Here is an 18725-nt window from a genome sequence, read left to right on the forward strand (position 1 = left end):
AACCTAGCTGCAGCGAGTGGAAATAGTGATTGGGACAGGACATGTAGTGTGCGAGGTGGGGTGAGGTTCCCGACTAGTCAAGGTCCCAAAACAGTTCTTGGGTAGCGGTAGGGGGACGCAACAGGGCTAACAAACAATGAGACTCAACAGTGACTTGTCTGAGCAGCCGGTAGACGCTAGGAGGCGGTTGCAGTACTGGTGTCGGAGACGGAAGGCGGTGAATGGTGAGCAGTGAGCAGTGAATGGTGAGCGGTGAGCAGTGGGTGGTGAGCGGTGGACGGTGCAGTGCGGTACTAGACGGACGGTAGACGGGGACCAGGAGGGTCCTCGACAGCGTGAGCCGCCGGGCGTTACTTCCGAGGGTGCTGATGGTGACGGAGTCAGTTTCGGAGACGGAGACGGTGTTGACGGTAAACGGACGATGCAAGAGCTTTCCTGTTTTGCAGGGAAGACGGTCAAAAGACTGAGAACTGTGCTCTGTGGGGGAAACAGAGTCCGGGGTTGCTTCCTGCTATGCTACGGATACAAAAGGGACTTCTGGACAGGAACTACGCACGGACCACGCACAGGAACCAGGGCCATACCGTCCAATGAGCGTCCTCCGGCTTCCAGTTACCTTCCGACATGTATTCCTCCTGGTCCCCCACGTATTTCCCTCTGGTTGTGCTCAAATCCCGGTTCTGGTGATGACCGCTGGTGAGAAGTACCCAAAGGCGCCATGATTCAATCTGATCCAGTTATAGATGCAAATATCCTCATATTCAGCCAGTCGCCACATATAATCCAATACTGGAGCTCTATTGTTGGTCTCTTGCATGTCGCTGTTTTGGGCACCTTTGGGGGTTTTGCCATTTTTGTTTCGAGTGGTACATTTGTGGACATCAGATAAAAGTAATATCTCATCCACTTCTTGAGCATATCTCTGCCACCATGCCTGATAATTCTTGCAGGCATCACAATCTGGTCTTGTTGTATGCTCACAGGGAATTGGAGGTACCTCAGGTAGAGTCTCAGTGGGAGGTGTCTGAAAGGGATCTTTGACTTTCTGTTCTTAGACTCAGGCAGTGACTGACTCCATATCCCCATTGAGAAACTCGCCTTTGTGAACACTTTTCAGATATTCCACCATTTTCCTCTGAAAGTCTGATTCTGAATCCATGATACAATCACGAACCTCCTGGGGGGTTAATGCACTTTCAATCCATACCAGCATATGTAAGTGCAACGTCAGTTGTCCTTGCTGCTCTACTGTACTGTCGTATCCAGCGGTATTACCATATATTCCTGGACCATCCAAACCAACTCCAAGCACATGTTTGATGAAAAGATCGACTATGACCTTGAAAAATCTAGCTCCTGCTACAGGATTGTTGGCTATGAGTCTTTCATCTTGGTCTTGGAACTGAGGCAAAAAGATCTGATTAGTGTCAGCCATATACAGTGCTAGTGGATGCTTGACGTCTGCAGGTGCAAAGGTAATGAACCATGAAGGCGCTCCCAGATATGAGACCAATGACCATATTTCATTACACATATATTTCTTACTGGTTATAGATCCCTGAACCTTGTGGTTCACGTGGTCCAAGTCATTGAGAACTTTAAAACAGGCCTTTTCGGCTTCTGTTTCTGGTTTGACTGGACCTTCTTTGAGCCGTTCAATAAGATTAGTGAGGATACTGGAATTAATGCTCAGGATGCAGGTCGCTATCTCATTAAATTTATTCCAATCTGCCAAGAGGTATCCTGAGGTAGCGGATTTCTTGATCTGTTCATGATTGAGGGCAACTAGAGGAAAAAGCGGCTCAAGTTAAAAGTGTTTGTCATGATACATCAAAAGCTGCTGTTTGTGTCTCTCTTCACTCACCGGTCGTTGAATTCATAAATTTCACAGGCCCCCATACCCATAAGGAAATAACCATAGAAACATCTGAGGGTACAGTTGCGGATTGTCATATATGCTCTCCGGTTGTGGAGCTTGGCCTATTCCCAGAGCTTTACCTTGAGATTTAAAGTGTTCAACAGCTCTAGCAGTGATTTCATGTGGTCTGACCTTGCCCAAGTGATCCAGATAGGTACCGGTTAGACCGTGAACTACAAACGGACACTGTCCACCTTCCACACCATCATCTTCTTCCGTATCATTGACGGCTGTAGACTCTGAGTCCTTGTTGGTATCCATACTCATTGTATAATTCACCACTACCGGAGGTTCATCTTCGGGGTACTCATCAAGGTTTTTATATGAGATATTCAGGTCTGCATAATCGGAGTGGTTCAACTTCAGCCACTCTAATGCGACTTTGACCCTGTTGCGGCAAACTAGCATCGGTGTTCTCTGGAACTCCCTAGCAGTGGGAACATTAGGCCCAATATATATAAATGCTAATACCTCATCCAGGTCTTCACATGGTGGCGGTAGAGCATTGTATATCTTAGGCATGGGCAATGAATGGCTTACTACATTGGCTTTCATTTTAGACATGCCTGAAACATGCACTTTCACAGTACAGATATTATGTTTTATATGAGAAATTAGCATCTTTTCCGTCCAGCTAAGGCCCTGTAGTTCCTTTGGAACTTCACCAATCCATAGTCCATTAGCTAGACTGTCAGTGGGGACTTTGCCCTCACTTAACTCTTGGGAACATGATTTACAAATACCATCATACCCAGAAAGTAAAACCAGACCAGAAAGAGGTTCAATTGAATCTGAAGGAGCTCGCCGTTCTCTCCTGGTCACTGGAATTATGGGGCTGAGTAGGCTGCTGTCAAATTTTGCTTCGGACAACGGTAACAGATCTGATACCAATGTTAGTAAACCGCATACTGCACATGCCGTTTCTATGAAGTTTTCAACCTGAACATCAGCTGAAAAGCCCCTAACCGTAGCATCTGTCAGATCCTCTTTCAATGGCGGTGGTGGAAAATCGATAGGTTGTGTAGACTTACTTCTCTTCCTAATGCGACTGGCTCTCTTTCGCACATTATCATTCAGAGGTAGAGGGACTTTGGCAAATGTCGACACAAACTTTGGGCATGTGACGCATTTATGTTCTCGTATATAGAGCATCAAAGAAATCTTATTAGTACGCATTGAGACATTGGAAAGCCCATGTTTAACAAAGTCTAAAGCCCAGGTTTTGTCATCTTATCCAGAAATCGCTCAAGGGGAACATTGGCTGAAATAATTTCTTCTTTATTGGCTATTGTGGATGTCAAAGTATAAGATTAGAAATCAATAGTTAAACTCGGGCTGGAGAGATCCATACACAACATAAGGCATAAGATCATCATATGACCAAATACGCGTATAGGAAGCACTTGCTTGCTTCATCAACTTTGCACCTCCCAGACATCGCTGAGTTTCCTCCCAGGTCTTGTTCCCATCTGCGACTTTGGATGAAGAGACTCGCCCAGAATGATCTTCTGGAATGTGTGGGGATAGGTGTCGGGTTAGTTGTGGACCATGATCATGTTTTAAGTACATACTACGTAGCTGCACCCATTTGGCTAACCAGATACTCATACGAATTCATCTTACGTTGGCCACAAGACTACTTGACAGAGCACCAACCGGAATGAGGACGAGCACCAGAGGCAAAGTGAATACATAAAGCTGCTCAGCCTCTGCACAGTTAACTGCGTTCATCACACCATTGGCAGGTGGGCATGTATTAGATGGGAAGCTTGACACGAGGGTGCTTCCCCAAACCCTACCCCAAAGGGGCTCAGGACTTGCCGAGAGGGTGCCTGAAGTAACCCTAGGTTCCACAAAGGGACACCCAATATCAGAGACAGTTGTCGGTAGGTCGACATCAATCTGGGAGAATAGACCTGATTGCAATGTTTAATCATATATCCTGGAACAAGTATACACTGACACACATACCGGAGCTTTCAGTGACGATGTTCACAGAAAAGTGACAGAAGCCGGCGGGTTCCGATATTGCCAAGGCATCAGAGGTCACCAGTCCAGCATATAGATATGCATAGCAAATCAGCCAAGGAAGGAGTATCAATTGGCTGATTAACAGTAGGAGAGCAGAGTATTGAGGGCGAAGGTTATTCATCTTTTGCAGCGACGATGATGGTTTGAGTTGCAGTGGCGGTTGCTCATGAGCGCCCATGTTGAACTTGGCCATTCCCACGGGTACCGTAGTAAGCTCGGCCATCCAAGCCGCCTTTCATGCGACGACAGGTATTACATTTATCGCACAAGTAGCAGTAAGACGGTATGCGGGTATATTCCAAGTATCTAATAAATACATGGGATAGCAATACCGTGGTTCCAGACATGCAAACACGAGACCACAGGACATGAGACAACCGACATTACATGAGCATTCTACCAAGCCGAGTCCTCCCGACGAGCGAGAAGAGCAATACCATAGAGGTTATGAGAGATAGCAGTCTTGGCCTCCGAGAAAGCCTGCCTCTCACCCGTATTGGCCTGGTAAGAAGATACACAATAGTACGCCAACGCAATATCCCCAAACCGCAAGTCTTCTGAACAGACAGGCAAAGACATGAAGTTCTCATGGCGATAGACGAGTTCCTCCGGCTTGTCTGCACGGAAATACTCACGTGCATCCCATACCCCGACTATGAAACCACTTTTTAGCGTAGAGTTTGCGGTAACAGCAGACTATCACTCACTATTATCGGTATATGACCAAGTGGTCTTCTCACGCATGTCCAAGAGCGAGCGAGAAGGGACAGGCGCAACACGAGTTTGACTGGACTGGCCCTTTGCGCGACCTTTTCCAGGCGTGAAACCCATTCCTTTCATCAGGCGGACTGTGACGTACAAAGTCAATAAAGCAATGCAAACAGGAACAACGATTCAGGGACCCACCTGAATTGGACGATTGTGTGACTGCAGCGGTGTTGGTAATGAACGTGCGATAGCTGATGCCATCCACCTTCATATCACCGTTGACGATACCATAGGTGTTGTAACCCAAAGCACCCTGTCCGAAGACGGTGCCAAAGAAACCAGCAGCGCGCTCATGTTCTCCCCGAAGGGGTGAAGCGATGAGCTGCTTGACGACTTTCGAGGGATCGCGGTACAGGTGCGTGCTGTTGACGACGTGGCAGTCGATGACAACTACCACGTCGACGCAGATGAAGCGGTGGGGAACAGTCCCAGCACTGCTCCCCTTGCAGCAGAGAACCCGTGGCTTGCTGGACATGAACACATACGGTACCACCTTGCTGGGATCGTAGCGAGCCGGGTTGATGACAAATGGATTGTCACCTTCTCCTCCAGCATAGAGGATGACTCGCAAAAGGGAGCTGGGAAGACAATGCACGTTAGGCATATTCAAACGTGCAGACAAGAGCTTGCAACATACCGCCGACAGATCCTATATGCATCCTCGCTGTATATACCCTCCGTCAACAGTGTAGTTGCCACACCATAATTTCCGCAATCCACATAGCAGGGCCTAGGTCGCAGATGTTTCAGCATCACTTCATAGTAAACAATACAACGAACTTACTCAACGTGAGGCAAATCACAATAGGTAGGGCGTAAGACGGGTCCAGAGCCTCTGGAGTGTCGTAGTCGAGCACTCCCGAAGAATCGTTGCCTTTGTGGACAACATTGCCATTCAGGAGGTCGTCCAGGTGCTGGTCAGAGTATTGTGATGGGATTGAATTCACATTGGAAGGCTTAGAGTCCACTTCCATCTCGTCGTCGCTATCATATTTAATTAGCGACATACTATTGAGTCTTCAGGACATTATGTTTCTCACCTATGGAACCGAACCTCTTTGGACTTCTCCAATGTGAGTGTCTTCAGAGGTTTCTCCCCCACTCTGGCCGTTGCCATTAGCCCGCTAGACGATGTTGCATGAACATCATTGCACGTACTCGGTGACCGGCTCCTGCTTGATCTTGATACCTTCCATTCTGATGTCACACAGTTAAAAGTGTATCCAAATGACGATTGATTAAAGAGACGTACGTATAGCGAATTCCCTCAACATCGTCCTCATCCTCAATATCAACAGTAGAAGTATGGCGAGTGAACAGGCGAGTCAGACGCGCGCGTCTAGGAAGAAGAAACGAGAGAATGTTCATGAGATGGGGGATGTTATGTTCGTAACAAGAACACATTACTCCTCCTCGTTGATTCATCCTCAGCGGGGTTGAAAAACCTCTCTCCGGCGCTGATGCGCATATTCAGTACAGTGCAAGGTATACAGAACTGGTAACATACTCGGGGGGGTTAACCTTGCGGGGGCCTCTGGCTTTGGCTGCGCCCTTCTTCTCTGTCGCCGTCGCTTTGGCCTTAGCAGCAGCCTGAGCCTTGACGGTCTGACAGCGGGGCAGAGGAACCGTCTTCTTCGGCTTGGTAGAAGCCGCGGCAGACGGGGTCCTGTCACGGTAGCAATTGTTAGTCACCATCCTACACGTCTGGCAGATATTACACACTTACCGAGTCACTTTCCTTCCGCCTTTGGCAGGGACATCCTCAGACATGTCGACATCCTCACTTGCAGGTTCATCCTCACTTGCAGGGTCATCCTCACAGCTGAGCGATGGTGAGATAAGAAGCATCACGGTACATGAGCCAGATGGGTACTTACGGAACGGTTCGACTTTTCTTCGTAGGCGAAGCACTATGTCGGAAGTTAGATCAGACACCCAGTTTCCTGTACAGAGGCTGAGGGGCACATACTCCTCATCGAGCGCGTCGTCGGAGTCCTCTCTGTAAATAACATTAGACATACTTTGGGGAAGGAGAACCTTGACTAACCACTTTCACCCTTGCAGAGGGCATGGCTGTAAATGCGGTAGGACCTCTAGTTACAGGAGTGCTGGAGATGAGTACATACCAAGGCTTTGGAGTTATTTCCACATCCTGCCGGAGGACAGGTATCTCAACCTCATCCTCCGTTCCAGCCACAGTGGAAGGCTCAAGCTCCTCGTCGCTGCTGAACTCGAACATTGGCACGGGAGGTGAACACATACTGAGTTAGAGACAAACGCACCTGAGGGTCTCGGCAGTCTGTTCCTCTATGCTCACCTGATGACTTTCTTGGCTGAACGACTGCCCCGAGCAGTCGCAGCACGAGCAGCTTTGCCGCTGATAGGAAATGGATAACAATCAGTGGACACAACACTCACATGGTATGTGAACCCAGTTGCGGTAGCACCTTTCGTAGGGGCCTTGGCAGAGGCCTTACAACTCTGGGCTGCAGTCACCTTGGCCGGAGTCGCCTTGGCAGGTGTGGCTTTGACACCTCTGGTCTGCGTTGTTACCTTCTTGGAAGGAGGAGTTACCTCCCCCGCACTGGAACTGGTAGAGTTCAGGCTGTCGACATGTCCCAGGATAATAGAAAACCTTACACAGCGGCTTTGGTGCTGGAAGTACGAGTGACGGCAGTCTTACGAGGAGCCATGGCGAATTGCGGGTTGGAGGGGACAATGGAGTAAGAGGCAAGTGAAGAGTATGGGCGAGAAGAGCGGTAAGAGACGGCAAGAGTGCGAGGAGTAAGACGGAGGGTATCTGCAAAGCCAGGTGTAGAGCACGAAGTGACCTGCATGGTATTTATGCATCCCTAAGAGCCGACATTGTGTCATTCCGGGAGAGCCTACCTGACGGCCACAGGATCCTGGTCTTCGGCCATATCATGGTAACGGTTTGCCATCCACTTGAGGTCACTAGTGCCTGTCACCGTCGATGTTTGCTGAAGAGCGCCCTTGAGACTTGTGATGTCTTACGCTGCTTCGTTTCTCTCCCAACTTCGGGCCAACACCGACAAGTATTGTGAGTGTTTTCAATGGTGTTGCTTAGAGTTGGCAGAAAGCTCATAGAGAGTTAGGAAAGTTGCTAGAGGACGAATGAGTACTCACGTTGACGAAGAACATGCATTTCCGGATCACAACCATATTGCTGCGGTGGAGGTGAGTGACCGATGCAGAGAAAGACGGTTGCTTACATGGAGACTCAGATTCCAGACTGCGTTTGTTTGAACTACACAAGGGCCGAACATTAGTTCTTGTCCACCACGATGAAGATCATCCCAGTACAGACGTTGGACAGGAGGTTGTGATGAAGGTTCAGGGATACTTGTTGGACTGCTCCATGCCACCTGTTCACTTCCAGTGAGTTCTCTTCCCATCTTGCACTAAAGGACAGTCAAACCAGAGACGCACCCTAGACTTCCCCGTAACCTGAACCACCTGATCGACCTTAGGCAGTTCGTGACCTTGACCGGTCTGGGTGCTCCAGGTTTCGAGAATGCGGTTCGAGGACTAAGCACCATATATCAGAATGTGAAAGCACTGGTCATGCGTCGAGGAGGTCAGTTGAGGGAATGGACTCCAGGAGAGGACGATGGCCACTCTCACTACCTGACAGTGTCAAAGGATGTAGCTGATGATGACATTCATCCCGACCTTGCCAAGGTCGTCGACCCTTTCAATGTTCTTCGTCCGCTGCTTCATACCAAAGTTCACACACTGGACAACTGTGTGCAATACTGGCAAAGAAGTGAGTGAGTGCACCATTTCCCTGTTCATGTAGAACCATACTCACACCACGGTCGTAGCGGCTACGACTTTGAGAAGGCAAACCGGAGGTAATCAGCCTAAGCAACATGATTGAAGTGTAGTTCGCAGTTCATGTTATCAAAGTCGGTCGCCAGGACTATACTATATCTTCCTCCCGAAGGTTCGTGCCATCTGTCTGTTTGGGAAACAGGCCGAACAGGTATGTGCTCAATGCATGGTCATTGTTCCTGCTCATGTAGGGGTTGCAGGACCACAACCTTGCCTCGATCCGTGCTATAACTGCGCGAAAGGTCACCTCACCTCTCAAGAAGGGAAGGTTGGGGTATTCGGGTATGGACGGGAGGATAGCAAGGACGATGCCAATGGGCCTGCAGAGCATCCCCAGAAGGCTATGCGTCGGCTGACCCTCCAGGAGGGTGCTTCCAGGGATGTCTCCATGGTGTCCGATTCGAAGTAGTTTCTTGTCTGTAGAGTTGACTCTGAGGCGATGTCTGTGTTCGCTATAGTACTATATTTGATCGTCATATACAATGTGATCTAGAGGGCTTATTGGGCGCGACATATTCATCTTTTGGCTTCCCATTGGTATCTTGAAGGATTCAAGTTTGCGGTGGTACGATCACATAGTACACAGATATAGGCAATGAAGCAGCTACAAGAGAAGTTCTATAACATCTCGCTAGGCTGCATGAACACGTAAAGTTCCAGAGAACTTACACAGGAGGTGCTCAAGAAACCATAGTGTCGTATCTGACATGCATCCGTGCTTCATCCGTCTCTCACCCATCCCAAACAGCATCATACACACGCTTGAGTGCAATACCCGTCTCCTCGGCACTGGCATCGTCCGTGATCTGTCCGAGAGCAAGAAGAGCCTTCCAGGACCCGCGCTGGATTATATGGATCATCTCAGCAACCTCTGCGGTAGTTGGTTTGGTGACTTTGCGTGTAAGACAGATCCGCGGCGAGCAAGTAAGCAGTGAGAGGTCCAAACAGGGGACACTTGACAAGTTTCTGTCCGTGCTTCTGCTTGCCAGATTTCACTCCAGGACGACGTTTGCCCTGAATCCACCAGTACACAGTCTGGATCGGGATTGGTTCCCCATGATGCTGCTCGAGTAGCGATGCCCAACGGTTCTCATGCTCAAAGTACTTGGGGACCACCTTCATGCCTTCACGTCATTGGTACGAGGGCTGACCGTAGCATGTATGTTGAAATACTTTGTCTTGCTGCATCTCGGTTGTTGGGATACCTTCTGGCTGAGAAGCAACAAAAGCGTCCCAGTGTTGTTGCGACGAATAGTAACATGTCGTCGCCTTTTGCAGGATCTTCGGTGACTCAAAGAACAGACCTCGGAAGATGAGCATGCCGGGGAATACCTGGTTTGTCGACCGTATTGGGATGGACCACCAGGACGTGCTGGTGAGAAGGAGCAAGTTCACGCCAAGGTAGGAAGTGATCGGGGCAGGTGAGGACAAAGTCATTGAAGGTCGGTCGGGTGACCCGGTTTCTGCTGGTAGGCCAAGGGCAGTAGTTCTTGAGCGAAAGATAGATTGAGTGTACGAATGTATCCACCCACATTCGCATTCCCGGCATGCATTTCTCTATGGCACCCGACAGCTCTGACAGCAGCCCTGCCTCTGCGGAGGCGCTGTCAGCAAGAGGCAAGGCCTCCCAGAGCCTGCTTGAAAAGGGTCCAGCAAAGAAAGCGTTAAACCACATGGCCGCCGGTATGTTCCCAGAATTGAGGCCTGAACGGAGGGTAGGTGCGCCAACCCGGAAGCAGCAAGAACATCGGCATTCTGGAATGCAGCAACCGCGTACATGACGGAATTTCCACGTACGGGACAATGAAAGCTTGGCGACCTCCACCACTTGGTTCTGTTACTTTGGCAGGCTGAACAGAACGGGACTGACTGCGAAGGCTCGCCAGTATGGTGGAGGAAGTAGAACCTGCAGAATTGTGTTCTCGACGTGATTTCTTGCGAACGGGTTCTGTGATTCGGTTCTGAGTGAATTACAATACTCATACTATGACAAGGCAAAATGTACCTTCTGGGTCGCTGTCTTCACCATCCGCGTCTTCCCCCGAGCCTTGCGCTTCCGTGTGTCTAATGCAAAACCAGGTCAGAAACAGCGGAATGTAAACTGTTGTCGAAATTAGTACTTACTAGGACGAGAGTCAGGAACCTTGACTGTGGACGTCTTGGATTTCTTCTTTGCGGAACCCTTAGTGTTTCCGCCCTGAGATATCTTGCACTTCTTCTTCTCTTGCTCCGCTTCAGATGGTGAGCGGGGAACATCAATATCAAGTCCTAGAGTTAGAACACTGACCGATACGGTCTTGATGCAGGCGTATGCAATGAGGTATGTACTGTCTCTGCACGTTCTTGTGTTGCTCCCATTTCTCAACAGCCTCGGAGCAGGTACAGCCGAACTCAACAGAGGTTGTGGTCGAACCAGGATGCAACTCCCAGGGCTCCGGGTAATGAACATTCTCTTCCTCGTCCTTCAGCATGATACACTCAGCAAGCTTCTTGAAGTTGATTGTCATTGTGTGCTTCTTGGGGATTTGACAACCAAGAGATGTGCCAGTTATAAACCGTGGTAGTAGAACTGAAGCATCCCAGTGGGCGAGGTGAGGACATGCCTGAGTGAATCCCATTCACAATGTTAGTTGGCACCGGCTCGTTGTTGTACCTGTCTCTTCTGGTTCAGTACAATTGTAACCCGTGGCAGTTGTGACAAGCTCACTTGGGGTCGATGAATTCAGGCGGCATGTAGAGGTGATGTCCGCCCAGTAATGCACTGAGGCTCAGCACTGCGCTACCATCCAACATCACACTACTACAAAGCGGTATGACCAAGGCTTGGGTTCCTCACCAGGCTGTGCTGTAGGCGGGAATCCTCCGTGCCAGCGAAGGCCGCAGAAAATGACGACAAAGTCCTACAGGCCTGAGATGAGACAAAGTCACCCCAATGATATTATGAGTGATGAAATGCGACATGTGAGTTGCAGTCAGACAGATAGTGACGCCCGGATCACCAACATGAAGTAGCCAGGGCAGGCTGTTGGGTGGAAGATCGCCATAACTGATCATACATGTCACTCCACCAGGAGAGTCGTTCTCATCCTTGTGCTTCCCTCCGAAGTTCCCGAGGTCAGCCTTGAACGAGCCCACTGAAATGCATTGAGAACATATCACTGCTGAGATTGGATTACAACATACATGCCAGCGAGTCAGCGCGTTGGGTCAGTGTGATGTTCTGTTGGAGTTGGTGACATGAGCTTGAAGCTTCAGCAGAGTACTCTGTCGAACCCGCCTCCAGTACCTGAATCGCGGGACGTCCGGATATTGATGGCCTGAGAGTGCCGCTCAAACCTGGTGCCGTACCTCCACATTCCATCGATGCACGCAGACTTCTGAGGCGTGCGCTCAGAACGAGGCCCACCCACATGCTCCCTCAGAGTTTTCCAGCTCTTGCGAGTGCCGTAGGAAATCGACCGACTGCTTCGATTGGTCTATGCGCGAACCGGAATCACAAACAACGATACTCACCCAAGGCTCCATAGATAGGATCACCGTTGCCGAGTGCAGAGCGAATGAGGAAGTAATCGCCGAGTAAGAGCAGCAGGAAACCCTGCCACAGGGATGAGAATGAACGGAGGACAAAATGAAGTAAATGTACCCATGCGAGTGATTCCCTCCTCCGTACCCTCCGGAAATGTCATCCCACCAAGAAACCCGTCAAAGTCCAGCATCGCCTGCGTGCTTGTGTCCAAGAGAGCGACGAAGGTGCGTAGGGCCTGAGGAACTTTGGGGTGCTTATAGATGGTGTAGAGTTTGGGGAAGCGGGGGTCTCGACCAGGAATATCAAGAAGTTCCCCTTCTGCGATCATGGTCAACTTCAGTCGAGGCGGAGTGGGCTCTGAAAATTCGGTCAACAGGTGCATCAATACCAAAGATATGTATTAGCAATTCGCCAAGGAAGCTCAAAATACACTAAGTTGAAACACAGGGACAGACTAATGCCTCCCCAAAGTCGTGATATTCCCCTTGTGTTGGGCAGTAAGGGGATGGCCAGCAGCGAGCGTCTGCTCCTGGGTGGACAGAGGATCCCCAGCATCCAATAGGATCGGGAGTTTGGTCAGGCAGTCTCATATTGACGTAGACGTCATAGTTTCCGGCGCCAGAAGGATTTAGCACTCTGCTTGAGTCAACGTGTGTTCATTGGTCGCCGAGTACAATACACACCCGCAGCAAACTCGATGTACATCTGGCAAAGTACGTAGTCTTACCTGAGTGACACGCATATACGAGCTAGTCAGACAACTGTGATTAGTTAGCAATGTCGAAATAGAGGGGAACCTGAGGATGCGAACCAACATCTTGCCAGCGGTAGTGTTAGAACACCGGGATTAGCTTGATGAGCAATGTAATGTGTTGGTGTCGCAAATTGCATGGGTTCTTGAGGGTGCTCTCCACGCATGAAAGCTGGCAGAGACATGATGGTGGTCGACAGCAAAGACTAGCTAAACGCCTGGCACTCTGGCGGTATTGGCCATAATAGGCACAAGTTCCCACACTCAATTTGGACGCTTTTGCCATCCTACCTCCGGCAGTTGCTGCCAACCTCGACTCTCATCCTCCTTGCTGTACAGAACCGCGAACTATACAGAGTCCTGCAAACGCGTTTCACACTCTGCAGAATCTCTGTGTCCTGAATACTGGACTTGCGACCACTCGGTTTTACCAGTCCCCTGCTCTCCTACAATCCCTGCCGGTTACACCAGTATTTTGCTGTGCGGCTTCTTGTACTGTATGCACTAGAGTTCATATAAGGATATTCATGCAATGTTGTCTGATGAAGTACGCCCAAGGCCTGGAGATATCCCACACAAGGTAGTTCAAGGTGCGATTAGCCTCTAAGTCTTCAAACAAGTGAAGCGCAAGGCCAAAACTGGGGTAAGAAACAGGATACAACCTGTGATAGTCGGGGTAGGTCAACTAACTTACCCGCAGCAATCTGAGGCACAGTTCAACATCCGGCAACCCGGTGTTTGTGAGCCATACAAGTGACTGCAAAATGAACTGTTCTGACCTATATGTCTAGCCAACTATTTGACAAGCCTTCGCCAACGACTCATCACTCAATATGACAACCATGTGGTACGCGCGGCGCAATCTGGCACCAATTGAAAGGTCAATTTGAAACAAACTGACTTGAACAGGTGAGAGCGACTGTACACATTCCGAACGGCTGATGACAGCATCTAACCATCGTGAACCTGCCGGACCACATCAAGCTGCCGACAGGTAGTCCAGTAAACCCTGAGGAGACTCTTTCACTCAAGGAACTCAAAGAGCCGCAGTGTGCATTAGGGGTTGTCCCCACGATGCCTTACGTCCTTCATGCGATCCCCTCGAACGACCCACTCCTCGGCCGCCTTTGTGTAGAACCCAAACTACTCAAACCGGTTCAGTACACGAACGGCTGGGCACTTCACGACAACATCCGCCTCTCTTGGGTGAAGTCGGAGAAAGGTCTTGCTCTCATCGGCGAACTGATGCTTACACTGGCGAATTCCCCGCACGCACAAGCTGTCCTGCATCGTCGACACTGGGCCGACCCCTGGTCTTTTGGATATGCAAACATTCATCGCTACTACAATAAAGCAGCAGGAGCTATCAGGAGAGCTCAGGTAGCTATAGTGGTACTGGCAGCAAGACTGTCCATGGTGATTGCAATTTGGTTGCCTCCCCCACCATACGCGAGCCCAGTCCCTAAATGGGTCAACTTCCTGCGCGAGCAAAGCATTCCGGAGTGTTGGATCACTGCCTTTCAATCATCAGTCATCTCGCATTTCTCGCATGGTCTTCGTCCAGGAGTAGTTGTACACACTACAGACTGTCCTTGGAAAGAGCACCTGCCCTGTTATCTCCACGCAAAAATTCCGATCTTCATGTATTGACCCAGCAGAGAATGCGTGCAGGCTCACTTAGCCAACCCAGACCAACACAAGTATCTCATGCCGTTCTGTCCGCTTGAACCCGATCTCTCCTTGGCAGTGAAAACTCCCCCTCGTCGAGAGGCACCGCACATCTTTATGTTATTTTGTGGTGGCGAAGGCCGACCTCATCTGTTCAATATCAATGTAGAGCTCAGGCTTCGGAAACCACCTTCAGGACCATTCCAGCACTTCCGTGAGGGGCCGTCAATGTTCCTGGAGCGGATGGAACGCATTCGGCAAAACATCATCCAGAATGAGACCCCTGCACAGTCTCGCGCACGCGAAGCCCGTCAACTTGCAGCACAATCCGGACAATTTCCGTTCCCATGGACCTGCGTTTACATCTGGAGAAAGCTGGACGACATCATGCCAGATGTCTTCGAGCAATGGAAAGGGCTCGACTATCGCGAGCAGGTGTCTCCGAGTGCTGTGTCTAGCGTGTGGCTGTCGCATCCACCCGGTGCGAGATGGTACAACGCAGTCTTCGACGAGTGGGATCTGTGGATCCCTCCCAACCTTCCACCGTTGGAGAATCAAAGGTTGGACGAAAATGCTGGTATGTTTGACGTCCCCGAGGGATTTCACGTCCTTGATGAGGACCTTGAAGCGATATACCCTCGAGAAGACCCACAAGCGCAGGACAGCACCATCTCCTTCCCAGACTCAGCGCAATACATGCGAGAGCGTTACGGAGTGGTCCAATCTCTAGATGCTCCCGCTACAGTGCCCGCAGCTGAGATGGCGATTACTTGCGCTCGCCGACCGTGACTACGCTCCGTCGGATGGTCTCTTCAGAGGGGAATGGTCCAATTGGATCTCTCATCTGTTAGCGACCCACCGTCACACCGAGCAACTGTCCGGGTACTGGCCGTTCTGGGACCTCAAGCCGGAGTGTCCACAGTTCCTCTTCACCGACGAACTGAAGGCAAATGTCCGGGTAACGTCCCGACGAACTGTCATCGGAGACATGGTCTACGAGATCCGCTACAGGGCAGATCCTCCCACTATGCCATGGGTGCTGGTGGCGGATATATATACCCTCATCTTCCTCCTTCGGATCTTCCCTGTTGTCACAGCCAGTGTGGACGCTGTATTGCATTGTACTCGAGTCGGAGCACCATACCACACAGTTCGATCCATTCCTACCATAGACATTCCTCCCCCGTCCTTTGATCCGCACAGCACCAATCCCTGTTGTCTACCAGCACAAGGAGCATCTGAACAACAACAAAATGCCTGCAAGCGAACTAGACTATCGAGCATATCGTCTCCGGGCCCTGAATGTGCTCTCTGGCGGAACCCAGCTCCGAGCAGCCCTGGCCGAAGGAGGTATAGTCTGGCGAATCGCCTTCGAGTTCATGTCCTCGAATGCGAGGCTCCATCACTTAGCCTCAGAGGTGACTGTCATGCCCCCTGTGCTCGGAAGAGGTGCCCGCTCCCACGCAGACATCTTTGAACCTTGTGACGGCACGTCGTTCCTCGACAATTGCCTGACCGAGGCAGAGGCGGATCTCTTGTGCGGAATATGCAAAGTCTACACCAGTAACGTTTTCCAATACAACTCTGGTCATCTCTTACTGATGGATCTCATAGGCCAGCAGAACCGTTGAGACCTGGGATGTGGAGAAGCCATCTGAAGATGTACTTAGATGCTGCAAGAGTGGCGGATTCTGCAGCTTCTGCAGCTCGCCAAGCGGTGGACATGCATTTGTCGGTCTAGGGTAGGAGCTGGGCGGATATCTGAGGACATTTACAAACATTTGTATACAATGTACCGAAATTTTGCGTCTTGTGAGTTTTGAACTTGGATTCCCAATTTGCTCGCTCCTAAGTGCGAAGCAGTGGCAATCGTACATAGGGATACATGTAGTAGAAGTGTAATATAGACGGGATAGACAGAAGAAGTAGCAAAATGGAGCGTGGGCAGGATGAGACATTCAATGTGGTCCGGGGTATCAAAACGAGTAACCTAGTGGTGATGCGTCAGAATAAAGGAAACAGAGGTGATCTTGACGTGTAGTGACTGCCAGAGGGAGTTCACTGCTATGCAGTTGTCCTGTGCTGGCCTTCACTCATTATGTTGAGGATATGGAGGAATATTCAGATATCGCTATTTCGTCAGTGAATGGAAGACTTACCTGTGCATTACAATCTAACCTGACGTGAGTGGGAATGGTACAGTAGGCAGTCCATATAAGGATGGGAATGCAAGACAGAGTCAGATCGTGTGTTGGTATAGTACAAGTCCCTCAAACAACATGTTGAACACCTACCGCAGTGAGTCTGAACCAGTCCTTAGACCCTCAACTCACCTTCATCAGGGCAAGAACAGGAGTGCCTTGCTTCGCATGACCACCAGTGGACTGACAGCAGACCGGGCACTTGAACCAAGTGTCTGCAGATTGGCCATTCTGCTTCTTCTCCTGCTGCTCATACCAACTTTGTGTGCAAGTCATGCAGATGCCATGCGAGCACGGATAACTATGAACATGCTGTCAGCAACAGGAAAGCTCAGTGAGAAATACATTACAACAGACCTGCGGTTGATCTTGTTATTGCCCTGGCAAATCGGGCAATCCAAGTCGCCTCAGATCTCCTTCAGGGTGTCGCAAAGTTTGACCTGTCAAAGAGAAAGGTATCAGTACAGGAATTATGGCAATGGGGAAATACCACACTGACCTTGGACATTGCGTATGTTCTAAGTGAACGTGTCAGCCCAAGACGAGTCAGCCCAATAAGAAAAAGAAGCGTACAGCCAATTCTGCTGCAGACTGATCCTTGTGCTGGTCGAACTCGTGCTGCAAGTTCATGAGCTTGGTCGTCGCCTCCTTCAATTGCAGCTTGTTCTGCCATAACTTCACCTGGAGCTCATTGCTCTTCTGATGAGTGTCCCAGTTTGACGTCATGGTGTCGTCGAGCAACTTTTGGACTTGCTGGCAGGACTCATAGGACGTGCTTGCAAAGTCTCTTCATGTCACACTTGTACTGATTGTCACACTTGTACTGATGCAAGATGCCCTGCTTCTGCCGGCACACAAACAACATGGAGTCTTACCGGCTGAGCAGGGTACAAGAAATACATCTGAGAAGTGGGGCAGGAGGAAGATGATGCAATGGTATTGGATTGTGCTGCCCCCAGAGCAGCCTTGGGGTACATTAGAGATCATACATTTGCCACATACTCTACTACATCTCCAATGACAGTGAGAGGTGTGAGACTTACCTGCTGAATCGTAGCATCCTCAGTGAAATCCGTCGGTGTGTCGCGAAGTGAGCTGGACGAGGCCATGCTTGACAACAAGGTTTGCCTAACTTGAGGGGGTGTTTGGAGGATGTCCGCGAGTCAAACAAATGGAGGGTTGCGGAAGAGCAGGTGAATCCTGGTGCAGGATGGGATAGGGCAGTATGAAAAGGATCTTCTCAAAAACCTGACTCTGCAGAGCATAAAACACATTTGCAACAGTCAGATCTCCCCAGCTGGAGCAAGGATGGAGAGGGTGGAAGAAGGCAAGGGCAGTGTTGGTGGTGGTTGCAAGTCAAGAGAGGAACACAGATTGAGGAATCTTTGACATTGGGCGCCAATCGTGATGAATAGGCTCCCATGATGTCATAATTCTCGGGATTGATTCATTGCTTACTCGCCTTTGAATCTGATTACTAGTTGAAACTTATCGAGTTCTTACAAGGCAAACTTATCTTGCAACAAACGCACTGACTGCATTGCTTACTGGCCTTTTAATCTCATTACTACTTGAAAGTTATCAAGTTCTTGTTGGCTGCAGTGCACCTCAGAGCGATCACAATGGCCTATGTTGAGCTCTGTGAAGTCTAATATATTGACAAAAGCGAATCTACACACCTAAATCGAGCTCTGTGAAGTCTAAGGACTCCAGAGCTCAACACAGCACCGTCTGTACAGTGCGCATTATGTAAGCTATGCAACTGTACAGTAGACCAAGCCACAGCGCTCAGAGAGCGCTCAAAGAATCAACAAAGCAAAGAAAAGAAAAAAAAATGCTGTGTCAGTGGAAGTCGGGTGTTCAATCCCGGGACTGCGCAAATATTAAATGGTGGTAGAAGCGCTGATAACTCGGAGGGGAAAGTAGCGAGCAACTAATGGTAAATAGCGAGCAACTAATGGTAAATAGCGAGCAACTAATGGTAAATAGCGAGCAACTAATGGTAAA

General features: G+C 49.7%; 8 protein-coding genes across 8 annotated transcripts; 2 read left to right on the forward strand and 6 right to left on the reverse strand.

Annotated features, from left to right (window-relative positions):
* Positions 1 to 835: 835 nt before the first annotated feature.
* Positions 836 to 1213, reverse strand: L226DRAFT_427621 (uncharacterized protein; the record flags this gene model as incomplete). The annotated part of the gene is made up of 2 exons (XM_067674665.1): positions 836 to 1045; positions 1070 to 1213. Coding segments are annotated over 2 exons (354 nt in total), but the record flags the coding sequence as incomplete, so codon positions are not given.
* A 27-nt stretch (positions 1214 to 1240) lies between these two features.
* L226DRAFT_425133 (uncharacterized protein) lies at positions 1241 to 1807 on the reverse strand (the record flags this gene model as incomplete). The annotated part of the gene is made up of 1 exon (XM_067674630.1): positions 1241 to 1807. A coding segment is annotated over one exon (567 nt), but the record flags the coding sequence as incomplete, so codon positions are not given.
* A 78-nt stretch (positions 1808 to 1885) lies between these two features.
* L226DRAFT_464609 (uncharacterized protein) lies at positions 1886 to 3070 on the reverse strand (the record flags this gene model as incomplete). The annotated part of the gene is made up of 1 exon (XM_067675872.1): positions 1886 to 3070. One exon carries the CDS (start codon positions 3068 to 3070, stop codon positions 1886 to 1888), a length of 1185 nt encoding a protein of 394 aa, XP_067534485.1.
* Positions 3071 to 4345: 1275 nt separating this feature from the next.
* Positions 4346 to 5321, reverse strand: L226DRAFT_464423 (uncharacterized protein; the record flags this gene model as incomplete). The annotated part of the gene is made up of 3 exons (XM_067675858.1): positions 4346 to 4602; positions 4657 to 4782; positions 4856 to 5321. 3 exons carry the CDS (start codon positions 5319 to 5321, stop codon positions 4346 to 4348), a joined length of 849 nt encoding a protein of 282 aa, XP_067534486.1.
* A 2730-nt stretch (positions 5322 to 8051) lies between these two features.
* On the forward strand, positions 8052 to 8512 carry L226DRAFT_464602 (uncharacterized protein; the record flags this gene model as incomplete). The annotated part of the gene is made up of 2 exons (XM_067675871.1): positions 8052 to 8116; positions 8173 to 8512. Coding segments are annotated over 2 exons (405 nt in total), but the record flags the coding sequence as incomplete, so codon positions are not given.
* Positions 8513 to 10409: 1897 nt separating this feature from the next.
* On the reverse strand, positions 10410 to 11079 carry L226DRAFT_571823 (uncharacterized protein; the record flags this gene model as incomplete). The annotated part of the gene is made up of 4 exons (XM_067684598.1): positions 10410 to 10520; positions 10578 to 10636; positions 10697 to 10804; positions 10860 to 11079. 4 exons carry the CDS (start codon positions 11077 to 11079, stop codon positions 10410 to 10412), a joined length of 498 nt encoding a protein of 165 aa, XP_067534488.1.
* Positions 11080 to 14904: 3825 nt separating this feature from the next.
* L226DRAFT_523684 (uncharacterized protein) lies at positions 14905 to 16148 on the forward strand (the record flags this gene model as incomplete). The annotated part of the gene is made up of 3 exons (XM_067678835.1): positions 14905 to 15234; positions 15263 to 15617; positions 15721 to 16148. The coding sequence occupies 3 exons, from the start codon at positions 14905 to 14907 to the stop codon at positions 16146 to 16148; spliced, it is 1113 nt and encodes a 370-aa protein (XP_067534489.1).
* Positions 16149 to 17090: 942 nt separating this feature from the next.
* L226DRAFT_571825 (uncharacterized protein) lies at positions 17091 to 17444 on the reverse strand (the record flags this gene model as incomplete). Its single annotated transcript, XM_067684599.1, has 3 exons — positions 17091 to 17158; positions 17218 to 17236; positions 17292 to 17444. The coding sequence occupies 3 exons, from the start codon at positions 17442 to 17444 to the stop codon at positions 17091 to 17093; spliced, it is 240 nt and encodes a 79-aa protein (XP_067534490.1).
* Positions 17445 to 18725: the final 1281 nt, after the last annotated feature.

This window comes from Lentinus tigrinus, assembly GCF_003813185.1.
Source record: "Lentinus tigrinus ALCF2SS1-7 unplaced genomic scaffold L226scaffold_15, whole genome shotgun sequence".
NCBI lineage: Eukaryota > Fungi > Basidiomycota > Agaricomycetes > Polyporales > Polyporaceae > Lentinus > Lentinus tigrinus.